Consider the following 15,130-nt stretch of genomic DNA (forward strand, 5'->3'; position numbering starts at 1 on the left):
CACTATATTTATTGATTTGGAGAGGTCTGACAATCTTACGCGAGCCTGTTAGCAAAGGATTTACTCCAAGGAACACGAGGATGTAAGCTAAGCGCCTACGTATCACCGCAAGGGTTTTGAAAGATCCGTGTCATTTCCCCAAGTCTTTATTACAGTGACCCCTTGTTTTTCCGGGGGATGCGTTCCAAGACCACCCGTGAAAAGCGAATTTCTGTGAAGTAGAGGATTTTTTTAATGTATTTAATGAGTATTTGGACTTTTAAAACCCACCCTTTGCATTAAAGTCATTCCATAATGTTTCTCAGTCGTATTGTAAAATAATTTTATGAATTTTCAATGGATTTAAGCCCCCTTTGAAAACCCGTGAAATCGCAAATCCGCGAAAGATGAACCGTGAAATAGCAAGGGATTACTGTATTTCCATTATGGTCTAGAGCAGTGATAGCAAACCTTCTTTTCCTTGAGTACCGAAAGTGTGTGCATGTGTGCTATCACGCCTGCGTGAGTGCCCACACACAGTCCTGGGTTCCTCCCCCCATGTGGGGGGGGCACCATTGGGCCAGTGGAAATATCACCCCTGAGTTCCGATGAATGAAGTCAAGGGTGAAAACCAGAACGACTCAATGATGACGTTAGTAAATTAGCCATCCTGAGTCTCAGAAGAGCAGAACAGAAATTAAATTAACAAAATAAAATAAATAAATTTAACAACTGCAGTATTCGCTGAACGAAGGCAGCAAGGAAAGTCATGAAATGGGAGCAAACTCAGGGGTGAAATCCAGCAGGTTCTGACCAGTTCTGGAAAACCAGTAGCGGAAATTTTCAGTAGTTTGGAAAACCGGCAAATACCACCTCTGGGTGACCCCAGAATGAGGTGATTTTGCAATATTCTTATTTATTGATTGATTGATTGGATTTGTATGCCGCCCCTCTCCGGAGACTCGGGGCGGCTAACAGCGACAATAAAACAGTGTACAATAGTAATTTGGTATTAGAAATGATTAAAAATCCATTAATATAAAAACCAAACATACATACATACATACCATGCATAGAATTGTAAAGGCCTAAGGGGAAAGAGGATCTCAATTCCCCCACGCCTGGCGGCAGAGGTGGGTTTTAAGTTGTTTGCGAAAGGCAAGGAGGGGTGGGGGCAGTTCTAATCTCTGGGGGGAGTTGGTTCCAGAGGGCCGGGGCCGCCACAAAGAAGGCTCTTCCCCTGGGTCCCGCCAGGCGACATTGCTTAGTTTCTTCCCCTAGTGTGGGGAGGGAATGGAACCTCACCACACCCACAGAAACGGTAGTAAAACAATTTGGATTTCACCACTGGGCGAGCTTTTAACTTAGCAACATAGATTTTGGGCTCAATTGGGATCGTAGGTTTTCTGAAGTTTTTATCAGAGTTGTAATTGTACTTAACAATGAACTAAAGGGTCACCAGCAGTGAGCTGTTGGGAAATATTACTTGGTCTGTTGTGTGAATGTTTGGGCGGTCCAGGGTGGTGAATTTCTGGCAGGTGGGGTGTTTTTATGTTATTTATCAGTTAAGCTTATATGCTGCCCACTACCAAAGGACTTCCAATAAATAAGGGCCATGTATAAAACAGCATAAAAACATTAATAAAAACCCCACCCAAACATACATACACTCACTCTCACTTCTAGCCAATCTAGGTTCCATTTGCTCAGCGGTTCCCAGCCTGCCGGAAGAGCCACGGCTTTACGGAAGGCTGGGAAGGGTGTGAATCTCCGGAGTAGGGTCGGAGCCCCCAAAGAGAAGGCCCTTCCCCACGGGCCCGCCAGTCAACATTGTTTGGCTGATGGGACATGGAGAAAGACGACTCTGTGAGCTCTTAATGGTTGCTGGAGGTGTGCAGCAGAAGGAGGTCCCAGAGATAGTCTGGTCCTGAGCCATTGGAAATTGAGTTTTGGGGATTGTTATGTGTAATGAAGTACGAGGGTCGTCCAGAAAGTAAACATTTTTTTTCTCAGTCTACAGGAATGGTACAAATGCAAAACTTTAGATATACGGCGATACCTTGTCTTACAAACTTTATTGGTTCTGGGACGAGGTTCTTAAGGTGAAAAGTTTGTAAGATGAAACAATGTTTCCCATAGGAATCAATGGAAAAGCGATTAATGCGTGCAAGCCCAAAATTCATCTCTTTTGCCAGCCGAAGCGCCAGTTTTTGCGTTGCTGGGATTCCCCTGAGGCTCCCCTCCATGGGAAACCCCACCTCCAGACTTTTGTGTTCTTGCGATGCTGCAGGGAAATCCCAGCAGGGGAATCCCAGCATCGCAGAAAGGAGCGCTTTGCTGGCAACGGAAGTCCAGAGGTGGGGTTTCCAGCGAGGGGAGCCTCAGCAAAATTGCAGCATCGCAAAAACACCAAAGTCCTCAAAACCCCACCTTCGGACCTCTGTGTTTTCGCGATGCTGCGATTTCACTGAGGCTCCCCTTGCTGGGAAACCCCACCTCCGGACTTCCGTTGCCAGTGAAGTGCCCATTTTTGCGCTGCTGGGATTTTCCTTCTGGGATTCCCCTGCAGCATCACAAAAACACGGAAATCCGGAAGTGGGGTTTCCCATGGAGGGGAGCCTCAGGGGAATCCCAGCAGCGCAAAAACGGGTGCTTTGCTGGCAGTCGAAGTCCGGAGGCGAGGAATCCCAGTGGTGGCGGCTTGGGTTTGTAAGGTAAAAATAGTTTATAAGAGGCAAAAAAATCTTAAACCCTGGGTTTGTATCTCGAAAAGTTTGTATGATGAGGCGTTTGTAAGACGAGGTATCTCTGTACATTATTTGAATTAATTTTGCATTTCTTCAGACACGTAGCGTAGCTGCAGCAGTGTTTCAATATGGCGTCTGTAAGTGATGTGTGTTACAAGCAGTGTGTCATCACTGAATTTCTCACTGTGGTGAAAGAAACCGTTGGGAACATTCACAAACATTTGTGTACAGTTTATGGAGAATCTGCAGTCAACAGAAGTACGGTTAGTCGCTGGGCACAGAGGGTGAGGCCACTAGATTCACACAGTGCAGAAATGGCTTCATGACCACAACAAGGATACCGACAGGGCACACACGCCCTTGTGTCTCGCTGGAGGAAGACCATAGAACAGGATGGAGATTACGTGGAAAAATAGGGAGTATAGAAGAAACATCATTCTTTCTTGTATGTAAGTTTCACTGTGTTCAATATATAATTGTTGAAGAATAAAAATGTGGTGCGTTACTTTCTTGGCGACCCTCGTATTTAATCTCTTGTAAATAATAATATAATAATAATTTATTGGATTTGTAGGCCACCCCTCTCCGTAGACTTGAGGTAGTCCACCTGTATTAGGACCGCATTATGAGTTCCATCTTGAAAGCCAACTAGTAAGATAGAGACCAAAGCAACAGTCATTAAAAAGTAAACTGAGATTGGAAATTCTGAGTCTTTACTTTGAAAACAGGAATACATTAAAATAAGTTACTCAATGAAATCTTTTAAAATAATGCTCCTTTTGAGCTTTCATGACATTCAAGGCAGCTTCTTCCCAAGATTTATTGTCTTTATTATTGTAAAAAAATTATCACTGTAGCAAAACAGGACACAAAAGCTCAACATTTCATGCTTGCTTGAGCTGACACAATCGCTCTGTCGACTTGCAAATCTCCCACTCTTCCAGCAACCTGGATCACGTTGTATGTATCAGGTATACTTGACTGTTTAGCTTAGCACCAAAGCATTAAAAATATACATTCTTTTCTGTTTTTCCACCGATCGCTCGCAAATAGCGAAAGGGGACGTTCCACAGTTCTATTCTTCAAGTATCGGCTTGGATTCAAGAGAGAAAACTATGGCTCCCCGGATTGATTTTAAAGCAATTTCCCTAGATTTTATGAAAATGAAACAGCCACTTCTATTAGAGGGGGGAGAGAGGAGATCTTAATAAAATAAATGCAAAGCTCTCTAACACCTTTAAAAAATAACCAAGAAAAGAATGAAGGCTACAAATCAATTCATGTTCTTTCAGCATTGCTTGGATGAGCTCAAAGGTTTCCACTCTGTCTGCTTTTTAAAATTAAAGGCAATCAACCCAGGCTTTTTGCTGCAAAAGGACTGCAGCATTTTAATTAAGAATTCATCTCTCTGCCAATTCCATCTCAGCGTTTCAGAAACTAAAAAGAGGGTTTTGGAGGAAGGGGGGTTGTTGGTGTGTGTTAAAACTTCTGACGTTAATAAAAACACAGGCGTCCCTTGAGGGCACTAAAGCCAATTTGTCTGTGTTGTCTTCGGAAAGCTGGTATGACACAGCAGGAAAAAAGCAAAAAGTGTGCGATGATGCAAGTTGCAAATCACGGCTGAAAATCTCGGAGGAAAGGGCTGTTTGTTTTTGACAATCGGATAAAAGCTGAGGAGCCATTTCCGGATTCTGTGGAGAATCCAAATTTTGGGTCTGTGTACCACCTTTTTTAATAACACACGCAACACATTAAAAATAAAAACTGAAGCGAGCTTTTCTTTTTTCCACCTTCTGTAAAAATGCAAGGAACCTGAGCCTCAAGATTTCCAAAAAGAGGCTGGCAAATATCCTTTCGGGAGAGGAATGTTCTTTCGTTGCAAGCACTCCTGGGAAAGAAGAAAAGGTTATTTTTTTAAAAAAGGCAGGACCTTCGGAACAACAGATGCGTTAAACTCGAGGACAATGCGAAGACGACACTGCAGTGATGAGGGTGCAAAAAACCCCAAACTTATTTTGGGCCGTGTGGGATGGGGGAAGGTGAAGCTAAAGGGAGGTTAACATTGATTCAGGGAATGGCTGGGGGAAATTTATTTATTTACTTATTTATTAGAAACATAGAAGACTGACGGCAGAAAAAGACCTCATGATCCATCTAGTCTGCCCTCATACTATTTTTTGTATATGGGAATGAAAGCTGAAGATTTTAAAAATTAAAGTTTTGTATATAAAAAAAAATATATAGCCATTATATGGACTTTCCTTTTGAGACTGATTAAAAGTGACCTTTGTAACAAAAAGCCGAAAAGTAAATAGTTAAGCATTGTAGAAACTTGGGAAAGATACCAAAAGTAGATTAAACTACTATTGTTTGTGTTTTACCTGTACACAGCTTTTACATAGGGGATAGGGGATAAGGGAAAAGGCACGTATCGGGAAATGAATTTAGTCTGTCACCCACTATGTCGGATTAGCTGCGGAGGGGTCTGTGTTAGGGTATAACTAACTTGCATTTTGTTTCTGTAAGTGTGCACTCCTAAGGGGGGGGGGGGAACACCACGCTTTGCAAACCGCTTGGGACAGAAGAGATTACTGTGCCCAAATAAACCCTATTTCCTTCTCCGAAACCTTCTTTGTCTGATTATTTCTTCTTCTTTTTTTTTTTTTTAGGAATTTCAGCAAACAGGAACTTGGGAGGAGTGATTTTCATGAGGGGACAGACGCAGCCACAAAGCATCATTTCGAGGGGTTCAAGGACATCCTATGCCCACCCAACTGGGCGGAAACAGAAGGAGGACTGAGTGGGCAAGTTTGTGGGTGGCGTACAATGGATGCGAGCTTTCAACTGGGTGTGAAGCTCATATTCAGCGTTTCCCAGCAAAGGTGCCAGGATGGCTACGGCAATAAATTGGAATTTTGAGGAGTACTTTGACTTGGACCCTGATTTAGTCTGGATGCAACCTGGGACCTTGACACTCAGGTCAGTCGACCAATACCCTTACAAGGAGGAGACTTTGTAAGTTGTATGCTCTGGAGCTATCTATCTATCTATCTATCTATCTATCTATCTATCTATCTATCTATCTATCTATCTATCTATCTATCTATCTATCTATCTATCTATTAATAGGATTTGTATGCCGCCCCTCTCCGCAAAATCGGGGCGGCTCACAGCAATAGTAATACAATGTAAACAAATCTAATATTTAAGTTAATTTTAAAAAACCCAATTTAGAAACCAATCATACATACTAGCATACCATGCATAAATTTTATAAGCCTAGGGGGAGGGAAAATGTCAATTCCCCCATGCCTGACGACAGAGGTGGGTTTTAAGGAGCTTACAAAAGGCTAGGAGGGTGGGGGCAACTCTGATATCTGGGGGGAGTTGGTTCCAAAGGGTCGGGGCCGCCACAGAGAAGGCTCTTCCCCTGGGTCCCGCCAAACGACATTGTTTAGTTGACGGGACCCGGAGAAGGCCAACTCTGTGGGACCTAACTGGTCGCTGGGATTCGTGCGGCAGAAGGCGGTCCCGGAGATATTCTGGTCCGGTGCCATGAAGGGCTTTAAAGGTCATAACCAACACTTTGAATTGTGACCGGAAACTGATCAGCAACCAATGCAGACTGCGGAGTGTTGGTGTGACATGGGCATATTTAGGAAAGCCCATGATAGCTCTCACAGCTGCATTCTGCACGATCTGAAGTTTCCGAACACTTTTCAGAGGTAGCCCCATGTAGAAAGCATTACAGTAGTCGAGCCTCGAGGTGATGAGGGCATGAGTGACTGTGAGCAGTGACTCCCGGTCCAAATAGGGCCGCAACTGGTGCACCAGGCGAACCTGGGCAAACGCCCCCCCCCCCCCAACAGTAAGAGCGGTTTGAATGGGGAGGAATTGGGAGGGTGGGCACTGAAAAGGGACATTAAAAACAACAGCCAAACTCAGCTGTCCATGTCTTCACTTTAACACCCAACTTGAGAAAACATCCACTCACCTTTAAAAATTGCTTGAATCGTATGAGGGAGCCCATTTCCCCAGGGCTGGTAATAGATTCAATCCTAGAGGGAAGGGAAGGGAAGAGAATATAGAATGGAAAGGAAGGGAGAAAGAGAAGATGGAATGGAATGGAATGGAATAGAATAGAAGATGGGATGGGATGGAAGGGAAGGGAAGAGAAAGTTAGGTTTGAATTCAAACATTCAAAGGTTGAACTCTTAATACTCTTGGGGTCTTTGATTTTTTTGGTTCTCTTCCAGTTTGGCCAATAATCGGGACTAAATAACGAATTACTTTTGAGTTGTGAAATCCCAGAGGCGATATTCTGTGTCCCAGCTTATTCAAATATTGCTAACTGAGCAGGCAGGGAAGAAAGGAAACAAACGAACAAAAAAAAGTAGAGAGATAAGTATGTGTTTTCAGACATACCTGGGAAAATACTCTTCCTGGATCAGGAGAAGCATCTTCCAAAATTGTCCCTGGTACTGCTTCAAGAGAGCATTCCCACACACCTGAGGAACACAAAACAGAAGAATTTCACAGCATAATATCAGAAAAGTAGGATACAATCTCCCTCAAACCTGATCCAAATTAAGAGAACGCAGCCATCCTAACTCATGTTCATGAGAGCATCTGCACCAAGACAAATTCCTTGTGTGTTCAATCACACTTGGCCAATAAAGAATTCTATTGTATTGTATTCTATTCTCTTCTATTCTATTCACAATTTGATTTGATTCTTACTATTCTATTCACTGGAGATTGTTAAGAAAAGGCTGGACCAACACTTGTCTGAGATGGTATAGGACAGTGATGGCGAAACATTTAGGCACTGGGTGCCTAAAAAGGGAACATGTGGGCATGCTTTGCATACCTGTCTGGGCTGCAACCTGGAAAAGGAGTTACCCAGGGCGCCTGCATGTGCCTGAAAAGGAACTTCCGTTTTCGGCCTGTGCACGCACGCCCGACAGCTAATCTTCTTGGCTAGCACGCATGCTCACACAGGGAAACAGAAGACCAGCTCTTCCAGTTCCTGGCACTGCTGCATGCACTAAGGCAGCTAGTTGTCGCACACACAATGTCAGCAGAAACCCAGAAGAGGAACGGTCGATGCCACACGTGCCAGGCGACATGGCTCTGTGTTGCATTTCGGGCACGCGTGCCATAGGTTTCCCATCACAGGTATAGGATCTCCTGCTTGAGCAGGGGCTTGGACTAGAAGACCTCCAAAGTCCCTTCCAGTTCTCTCCTCTCCTCTATCCTATCCTATATTCTGTTCTATTCTACTCCTCTATTTTATTCTGTAACCTCTGTTCTGTTCCATTCTTCCCTGTTCTATTCTAATTATTCTTCTATTCTATTCTAATTATTCTTCTATTCTATTCTAATTATTCTTCTATTCTATTCTAATTATTCTATTCTATTCTATACCTGTAATCTATTTTATTCTGTAACCTCTGTTCTATTGTATTCTGTTTTGTTCTATTCTATATTCTATTCCAATTATTCTTCTATTCTACAGGTATTCCATTCCATTCTACACCTGTAATCTATTTTATTCTGTAACCTCTGTTCTGTTTGGTTCTGTTGTTCTGTTTGTTCAATTCTATATTCTATTCTATTCTATTCCATTCCATTCCTACTCCTATAATCTATTTTGTTCTGTAACCTCTGTTCTATTCTATTCTAATTATTCTATTCTATTCTATTCTGTTATACATTCCATTCTACTCCTGTAATCTATTTTATTCTGTAACCACTGTTCTGTTTGGATGTTCTGTTGTTTGTTTATTTATTTATTTATTCAATTTTTATGCCACCCTTCTTCTTAGACTCAGGGCGGCTTACAACATGTTAGCAATAGCACTTTTTAACAGAGCCAGCCTATTGCCCCCACAATCCGGGTCCTCATTTTACCCACCTCGGAAGGATGGAAGGCTGAGTCAACCTTGAGCCGGTGATGAGATTTGAACAGCTGACCTTCAGATCTACAGTCAGCTTCATTGGCCTGCAGTACAGCATTCTACCTGCTGCGCCAACCCGGCTCCTGTTCTGTGTTGTGTTGTTGTGTTTTGTTCTATTCTATTCTGTTCTGCTCCTGTAATCTATTTTATTCTGTAACATCGATTCTTTTCTGTTCTGTTCCCTTCCGTTCTACTCCACTCCATTCTATTCTAATATGAGAGCATAACTACTTATGAGCTGGAAGGAGAATAAAAAAGCCACAGCCAGACGGGAGCTCCACTTACCTCCAGGAAGTCAAAGAGAATCGTTGCTGTCACATCTGCCAGAGGTTCCATGTTCAATATCTGTGCCACCCAACGCCAGGCGTGGTTTAATCCATGCGGGTGAGTCTAATGGACAAAAGAAAGATCAGCTCGCCAAATTACACTGTTTTAAAGAACAAAGAAACAAACAAACAAACAAACAAACAAACAAACACCCTGCTTCGCTCTCAAGCTCTTTTTTCATAGGTGGCTTCTGTCTGAAGCAACCTTAGCTTAGGAGAATGAGATTTCTGAATAGATTGAGAGGCTGTTTGACAAGACGACACCACCTGCTGCAGGGAAGGCGCTGTAGGCTGCCAAAAGAGTGAAAAAGTCCATCTTTCAGTCAATCTGTTCTGACCTAGGCTTCCTGATAAATCGTAAAACACAAACGTAGTCTCAAACCCCCCTCTTTTTTATTTCAGCGGCTGTGAATTATGTTCATTCACAGCCGTAATAAGTCTCAAACAGTTTTAACTAGTCCGTAGTCTGCTAGAGTCTTGTAGAAGGCAACTGATAAGCACCAACCTTTATATCTCCTGTCACATTGCCAAAGACCTAATTTGCAAGGCCAAAAAGAAACACAGAGTCAGAACTGAAATGCTAAATGAACGAAGTTGCTTCCTGCAATGAGCACATTCGCTTGTTCCTCTTTTATCTCCTATGGGAGGAGCCAATCATTTCCAAGCCTTACTCCTAAGTATAGGGTATCCAAGGGGGAAAGCATTTTGAAATTCCCTAATATTTCCCTGTAACTTGCGATCTACTTAAGGTACGGTCGTAGATGACGTCATACCAAATGGCTAAGCCGTGGAGAAATATCGGCAGCTGAGGAAGCAAATTATTGCCACAGTTAGGCTCATTTTTGCTTGACTCTGCCAGGCAGTGCGATCCTTTTTTTTTTTTACATGATTTTCCCTGACTTTTAAACATACAGTTTGGGTTTTTCCCCAGATTTTTTTCATGAATTCCCTGATAATTCCCTGAATCGCCGATTTTCCTGATAATTCCTTGATTTCCCTGTTTTCCAGGTTTGCTGGACACCCTGGTTGTAAAACGGGGGCCCCCAAACATAGTTCCCTCTAAGCTGAGCAGTGAGCAATCGCTCACTTAAAAATCATCATCAACTCAGAGTTTTCCAAACCTGCCCAGAAGCCGAGAGGGAAAGAGTGAGAGGGAAGGAGAGAGAGAGGAAGAGAGAGAAACAGATAGAAAAAAGAGAGGAAGGAAAAGAGAAAGAAAAAGAATGGGAGTAAGGAAGAGAGAAAGAAAATCAAAATCTAGTTTGAAACTAGCTCAACTATTTAAGTGGCATTTTGATATTGATAGAGTTGCCCTATTATGAGCTCACTGTTATAGACACACAGTACAGCATTTTATTTTGAAATTCTCTGAGGCAAAACAGGGTGGGTTTTTTATTTGTTTGTTTGTTTGTTTATTTATTTATTTATTATTTCTGTGCCGCCCAGTCCCAAAGGGACTGCCCCTCAGACACTATACTTTTCCGCCCCCCCCCCAAAAAAATTAGAGGGAACACTGCCCCCAAAGCTCGCTTAACAAACATCTCACTTAACAACAGAAATGTGATTCTTAACTGTGGTTGTTAAGCTGGGACTATCTGTAAAATGGATTGCTGAAGGGATTGCTATCATTTTCAGAGTTGCGCAACTTTGGGTGTGGTAGTGGTGCCATTTCAAGCAACCCGTTTCTGCCTGCATCTCCTCCCGTGGTCCCTTTAATTCAATAGCCACAGGTAGTCCTCAACATGAGCCGGGGTGGCGCAGCAGGTAGAGTGCTGTATTGCAGGTCACTGAAGCTGACTTGTAAATCTGAAGGTCAGCGGTTCAAGTCTCATCACCGGCTCAAGGTTGACTCAGCCTTCCATCCTTCCGAGGTGGGTAAAATGAGGACCCGGATGGTGGGGGCAATAGCCTAGCTCGGTTAAAAAAGTGCTATTGCTAACATGTTGTAAGCTGCCCTGAGTCTAAGGAAAAGGACAGCCTAAAAATTAAATAAACAAATAAATAAGCAAACAAACAAACAAATAAACTTACGACCGAAAATTGAGCTGAACATTCCTATCGCTAAGCGAGACCGATGTTAAGCAAGTTTTGCCCCCATTTTACGACATTTAAGTAGCCCTTTTTCTCCATCACTGTTCTTGCCTTCTGGCAGCTCTGCACATGTGCGCATTGAGAACAGGCTGCCCTTGTTTCTCTGCCTCGCTCATGTCAGGCTTTGGAGTCAGCACAGACCTCCCAGAAGTCCTGGGCCCCATCTCTGCCTCCGATGCACAGCCATCTCCAGAGTCTAGGCCTGTCCATGTTCCTCCCCAGCCTCCTCACTCTCTGACTCTGCTGTCAGCTTCACAGGCCACTGGCAGACCACAACACGATCAGCAATGACAGAAGAAAAACCTCCCACACACACTTACCCCTTGCTTATCTTGATAAGGCCACCGAAGCTGCAGGATGGCCGCATAGAGTCGGATCATTCCAGACATCCGCTTCAGAAAGTTATCTTGAGGCTCAACTTTCCCATCCTTCACTTGGTAGCCAAGTGTCCTAAAGAAGACATGGAGATGCTTACTAGCACGCCCAAAAGGGAGATCGGCTGGATCCCTTGAGGTCCCAGGTTAACATGGGGGCAGCTCCTAATTCAACATCCCAGCTTTAACTCAGTGGTTGGAGCAAATCTTTCTATCAAATCTTTCATCTTTCGGCTGTGGCGAGGAGGGCGTTTGCCCAGGTTCGCCTGGTGCACCAGTTGCGGCCCTATTTGGACAGGGACTCATTGCTCACAGTCGCTCATGCCCTCATCACCTCGAGGTTCGACTACTGTAACGCTCTCTACATGGGGCTACCTTTGAAAAGTGTTCGGAAACTTCAGATCGTGCAGAATGCGGCCGCAAGAGCCATCGTGGGGCTTCCTAGATTCGCCCACGTTTCTTCAACACTCCGCGGCCTGCACTGGCTGCCGATCGGTTTCCGGTCACAATTCAAAGTGTTGGTCATGACCTTTAAAGCCCTACATGGCATTGGGCCAGAATACCTCCGGAACCACCTTCTACCGCACGAATCCCAGCGGCCGATAAGGTCCCACAGAGTTGGCCTTCTCCGGGTCCCGTCGACCAATGTCATTTGGCGGGCCCCAGGGGAAGAGCCTTCTCTGTGGCGGTCCCGGCCCTCTGGAATCAACTCCCCCCAGAGATTAGAACAGCCCCCACCCTCCTTGTCTTTCGTAAACTACTCAAGACTCATTTATACCGCCAGGCATGGGGGAGTTAAGATATTCCTTCCCCTAGGCCATTACAAGTTATGCATGGTATGTTTGTGTGTATGTTTGGTTTTTATAATAAGGGTTTTTAGTTGTTTTATTAAATTGGATTGTTACATGTTGTTTTTATCGTTGTTGTTAGCTGCCCCGAGTCTGCGGAGAGGGGCGGCATACAAATCCAATAAATAAATAAATAAATAAATTCAACATCCCAGCTTTAACTCAGTGGTTGGATCAAATCTGGATGGTGAGCACCAGAGGACAGATCGGTTTACAACTCTCGCACACAAAGCCTCCCAAATTGCGGTCTCTGAACGCAATCGAAGGCTTGGTTATTACCTATAAAGCCCTACAAGGCTTAGGACCAGATTATTTACAGGACCGTCTTCTGCATCACATGTCCCAGTGACCGATTAGGTCACATAGAGTCGGCCTTCTCTGGGTCCCATCAGCCAAGCAATGTCGGCTGGCGGGACCACGGGGAAGAGCCTTCTCTGTTTTGGCCCCAGTCTTCCGGAACCAACTCTCCCCGGAGATTCATACCGCCCTCACTCTCCTTGCCTTTTGAAAAGCATTGAAAACATACTTATGCTGGCAGGCTTGAGGTCGTAGAGCGGTAGTTCCTGCTCCAGACAGTAGTATGAATGTGTGATGACTGTATGTTGTTTATATGAGGTTTAAAACTTCTTACTTGTTTTATCTTTCATTGGAATATTTTAACTTTGTACTACACTGCTCAAAAAAACAAAGGGAACACTCAAGAAACACATCAGAGAGAGAGACAGAGACACACAGAGAGACAGAGACAGAGAGAGATAGATACAGAGAGAGAGAGAGAGAGACAGAGACAGAGAGACAGACAGAGAGAGAGAGAGAACAAGGGGATGAATTTTAAACTAGGTGGAGAAACCCACGGGACTTCAAATTCAGGTTTCTGTTAATAGCAGGGTGTCCAGGGGGAGGGGAAAGCATTTTGAAATTCCTTGATATTTCCCTGACATTTCCCTGTAACTTGCAATCTAGTTAAGGCACGGTTGTAGATGATGTCATGCCAAACGGCTAAGCCGTGGAGAAATATCGGTAGCTGAGGAAGCAAGTTGTTGTCACAGTTATGCTCATTTTTGCTTGACTCTGCCAGGCAGCGCAATCCAGGTTTTTTTACATGATTTTCCCCTGACTTTAAAAATTTTAAATACAGTTTGGCTTTCCCCCCGATTTATTCCGTTGTTTTCAAATTCCCTGATATTTCCCGAACTGCCGATTTCCCTGATAATTCCCTGATTTCCCTGTTTTCCAGGTTTATTTATTTATTTATTTATTGGATTTGTATGCCGCCCCTCTCCGGAGACTCGGGGCGGCTAACAGCAACAATAAAATAGTGTACAATAGTAATCTAATACTAAAAATGATTAAAAACCCATTGATATAAAAACCAAACATACATACATACATACCATGCATAGAATTGTAAAGGCCTAGGGGGAAAGAGGATCTCAATTCCCCCATGCCTGACGACAGAGGTGGGTTTTAAGTAGCTTACAAAAGGCAAGGAGGGTGGGGGCAATTCTAATCTCTGGGGGGAGTTGGTTCCAGAGGGCTGGGGCCGCCACAGAGAAGGCTCTTCTCCTGGGTCCCGCCAAATGACATTGTTTAGTCGATGGGACCCAGAGAAGACCTACTCTGTGGGACCTAACTGGCTGCTGGGATTCGTGCAGCAGAAGGCGGTCCCTGACATAATCTGATCCGGTGCCATGAAGGGCTTTATAGGTCATAACCAACACTTTGAATTGTGACTGGAAACTGATCGGCAACCAATGCAGACTGCGGAGTGTTGGTGTAACAGGGACATATTTGGGGAAGCCCATGATTGCTCTCGCAGCTGCATTCTGCACGATCTGAAGTTTCCGAACACTTTTCAAAGGTAGCCCCATGTAGAGAGCGTTACAGTACTCGAACCTCGAGGTGATGAGGGCATGAGTGACTGTGAGCAGTGACTCCCGGTCCAAGTAGGGTCGCAACTGGTGCACCAGGCGAACCTGGGGGAACGCCCCCCTCGCCACAGCTGAAAGATGTTTCTCTAATGTGAGCTGTGGATCGAGGAGGACGCCCAAGTTGTGGACCTTCTCTGAGGGGGTCAGTGATTCTCCCCCCAGGGTAATGGACGGACAGATGGAATTGTCCTTGGGAGGCAAGACCCACAGCCACTCCGTCTTGTTTGCTGGACACCCTGTAATTGGAACTTTGAGAAAGGCCATGCCTCGGACACTCATTTAATTCTCGGATGCTATTTGGAGCACTGACAGCACTGAGTTTTCGGAGAGGGGCGGCATATAAATCCAATAAATTGAATTGAATTGAATTGAATTACCTCTGATACTCTTCCAGCGAGGTGCCTTCCTTCATCGCAGGGTAGAAGGGCACGGCGTACGGACACTTTCTGTGCAGGTAAGCCAAGGTGAGGGTGCCCACCTTGGGGTGCAGCTCCCAGATGCCGGACGCCACCACTGCAATGGGGAAGGCGGCTTCATGGTGAGAGGCCACCTCTTCTTCGCCTTGTTTCTGGGGAGGAAAAAAATCCCCCCCCCCAAAAAATAAAGATCTTTTGGTCTGCGCTAGAATAGAATAGAATAGAACAGAACAGAATAGAACAGAATAGAATAAGAGATAGAATAGAATAGAACAGAATAGAATAGAATTCTTTATTGGCCAAGTGTGATTAGAGACACAAGGAATTTGTCTTTGGTGCAGATGCTCTCAGTGCACATAAAAGAAAATATAGATTTGTCAACAATCATGTGGTAAAACACTTAATGATTTGTCATAGTGGTGAAATGAGCAATGAATAAACACTCCTCAAGAAGCCTC

The 15,130-nt window shown here is 44.3% G+C and overlaps 1 protein-coding gene across 2 annotated transcripts in view; it reads right to left on the bottom strand.

Annotated features, from left to right (window-relative positions):
- Positions 1-3,417: 3,417 nt before the first annotated feature.
- Positions 3,418-15,130, bottom strand: part of GLE1 (GLE1 RNA export mediator) — a 37,448-nt gene continuing 25,735 nt past the window's right edge. For both annotated transcript variants that reach the window (XM_070758879.1, XM_070758880.1), the window contains exons 11-16: positions 14,634-14,824; positions 11,424-11,553; positions 8,972-9,076; positions 7,152-7,234; positions 6,721-6,784; positions 3,418-4,614 (exon numbers count right to left, since the gene is read on the bottom strand). In XM_070758879.1, the coding sequence (XP_070614980.1) occupies positions 4,546-4,614; positions 6,721-6,784; positions 7,152-7,234; positions 8,972-9,076; positions 11,424-11,553; positions 14,634-14,824 (642 nt within the window). In that variant the 3' untranslated portion in view covers positions 3,418-4,545. The remainder of the gene's footprint in view (positions 4,615-6,720; positions 6,785-7,151; positions 7,235-8,971; positions 9,077-11,423; positions 11,554-14,633; positions 14,825-15,130) is intronic.

Source organism: Erythrolamprus reginae, chromosome 8 (assembly GCF_031021105.1).
Source record: "Erythrolamprus reginae isolate rEryReg1 chromosome 8, rEryReg1.hap1, whole genome shotgun sequence".
Lineage (NCBI taxonomy): Eukaryota > Metazoa > Chordata > Lepidosauria > Squamata > Dipsadidae > Erythrolamprus > Erythrolamprus reginae.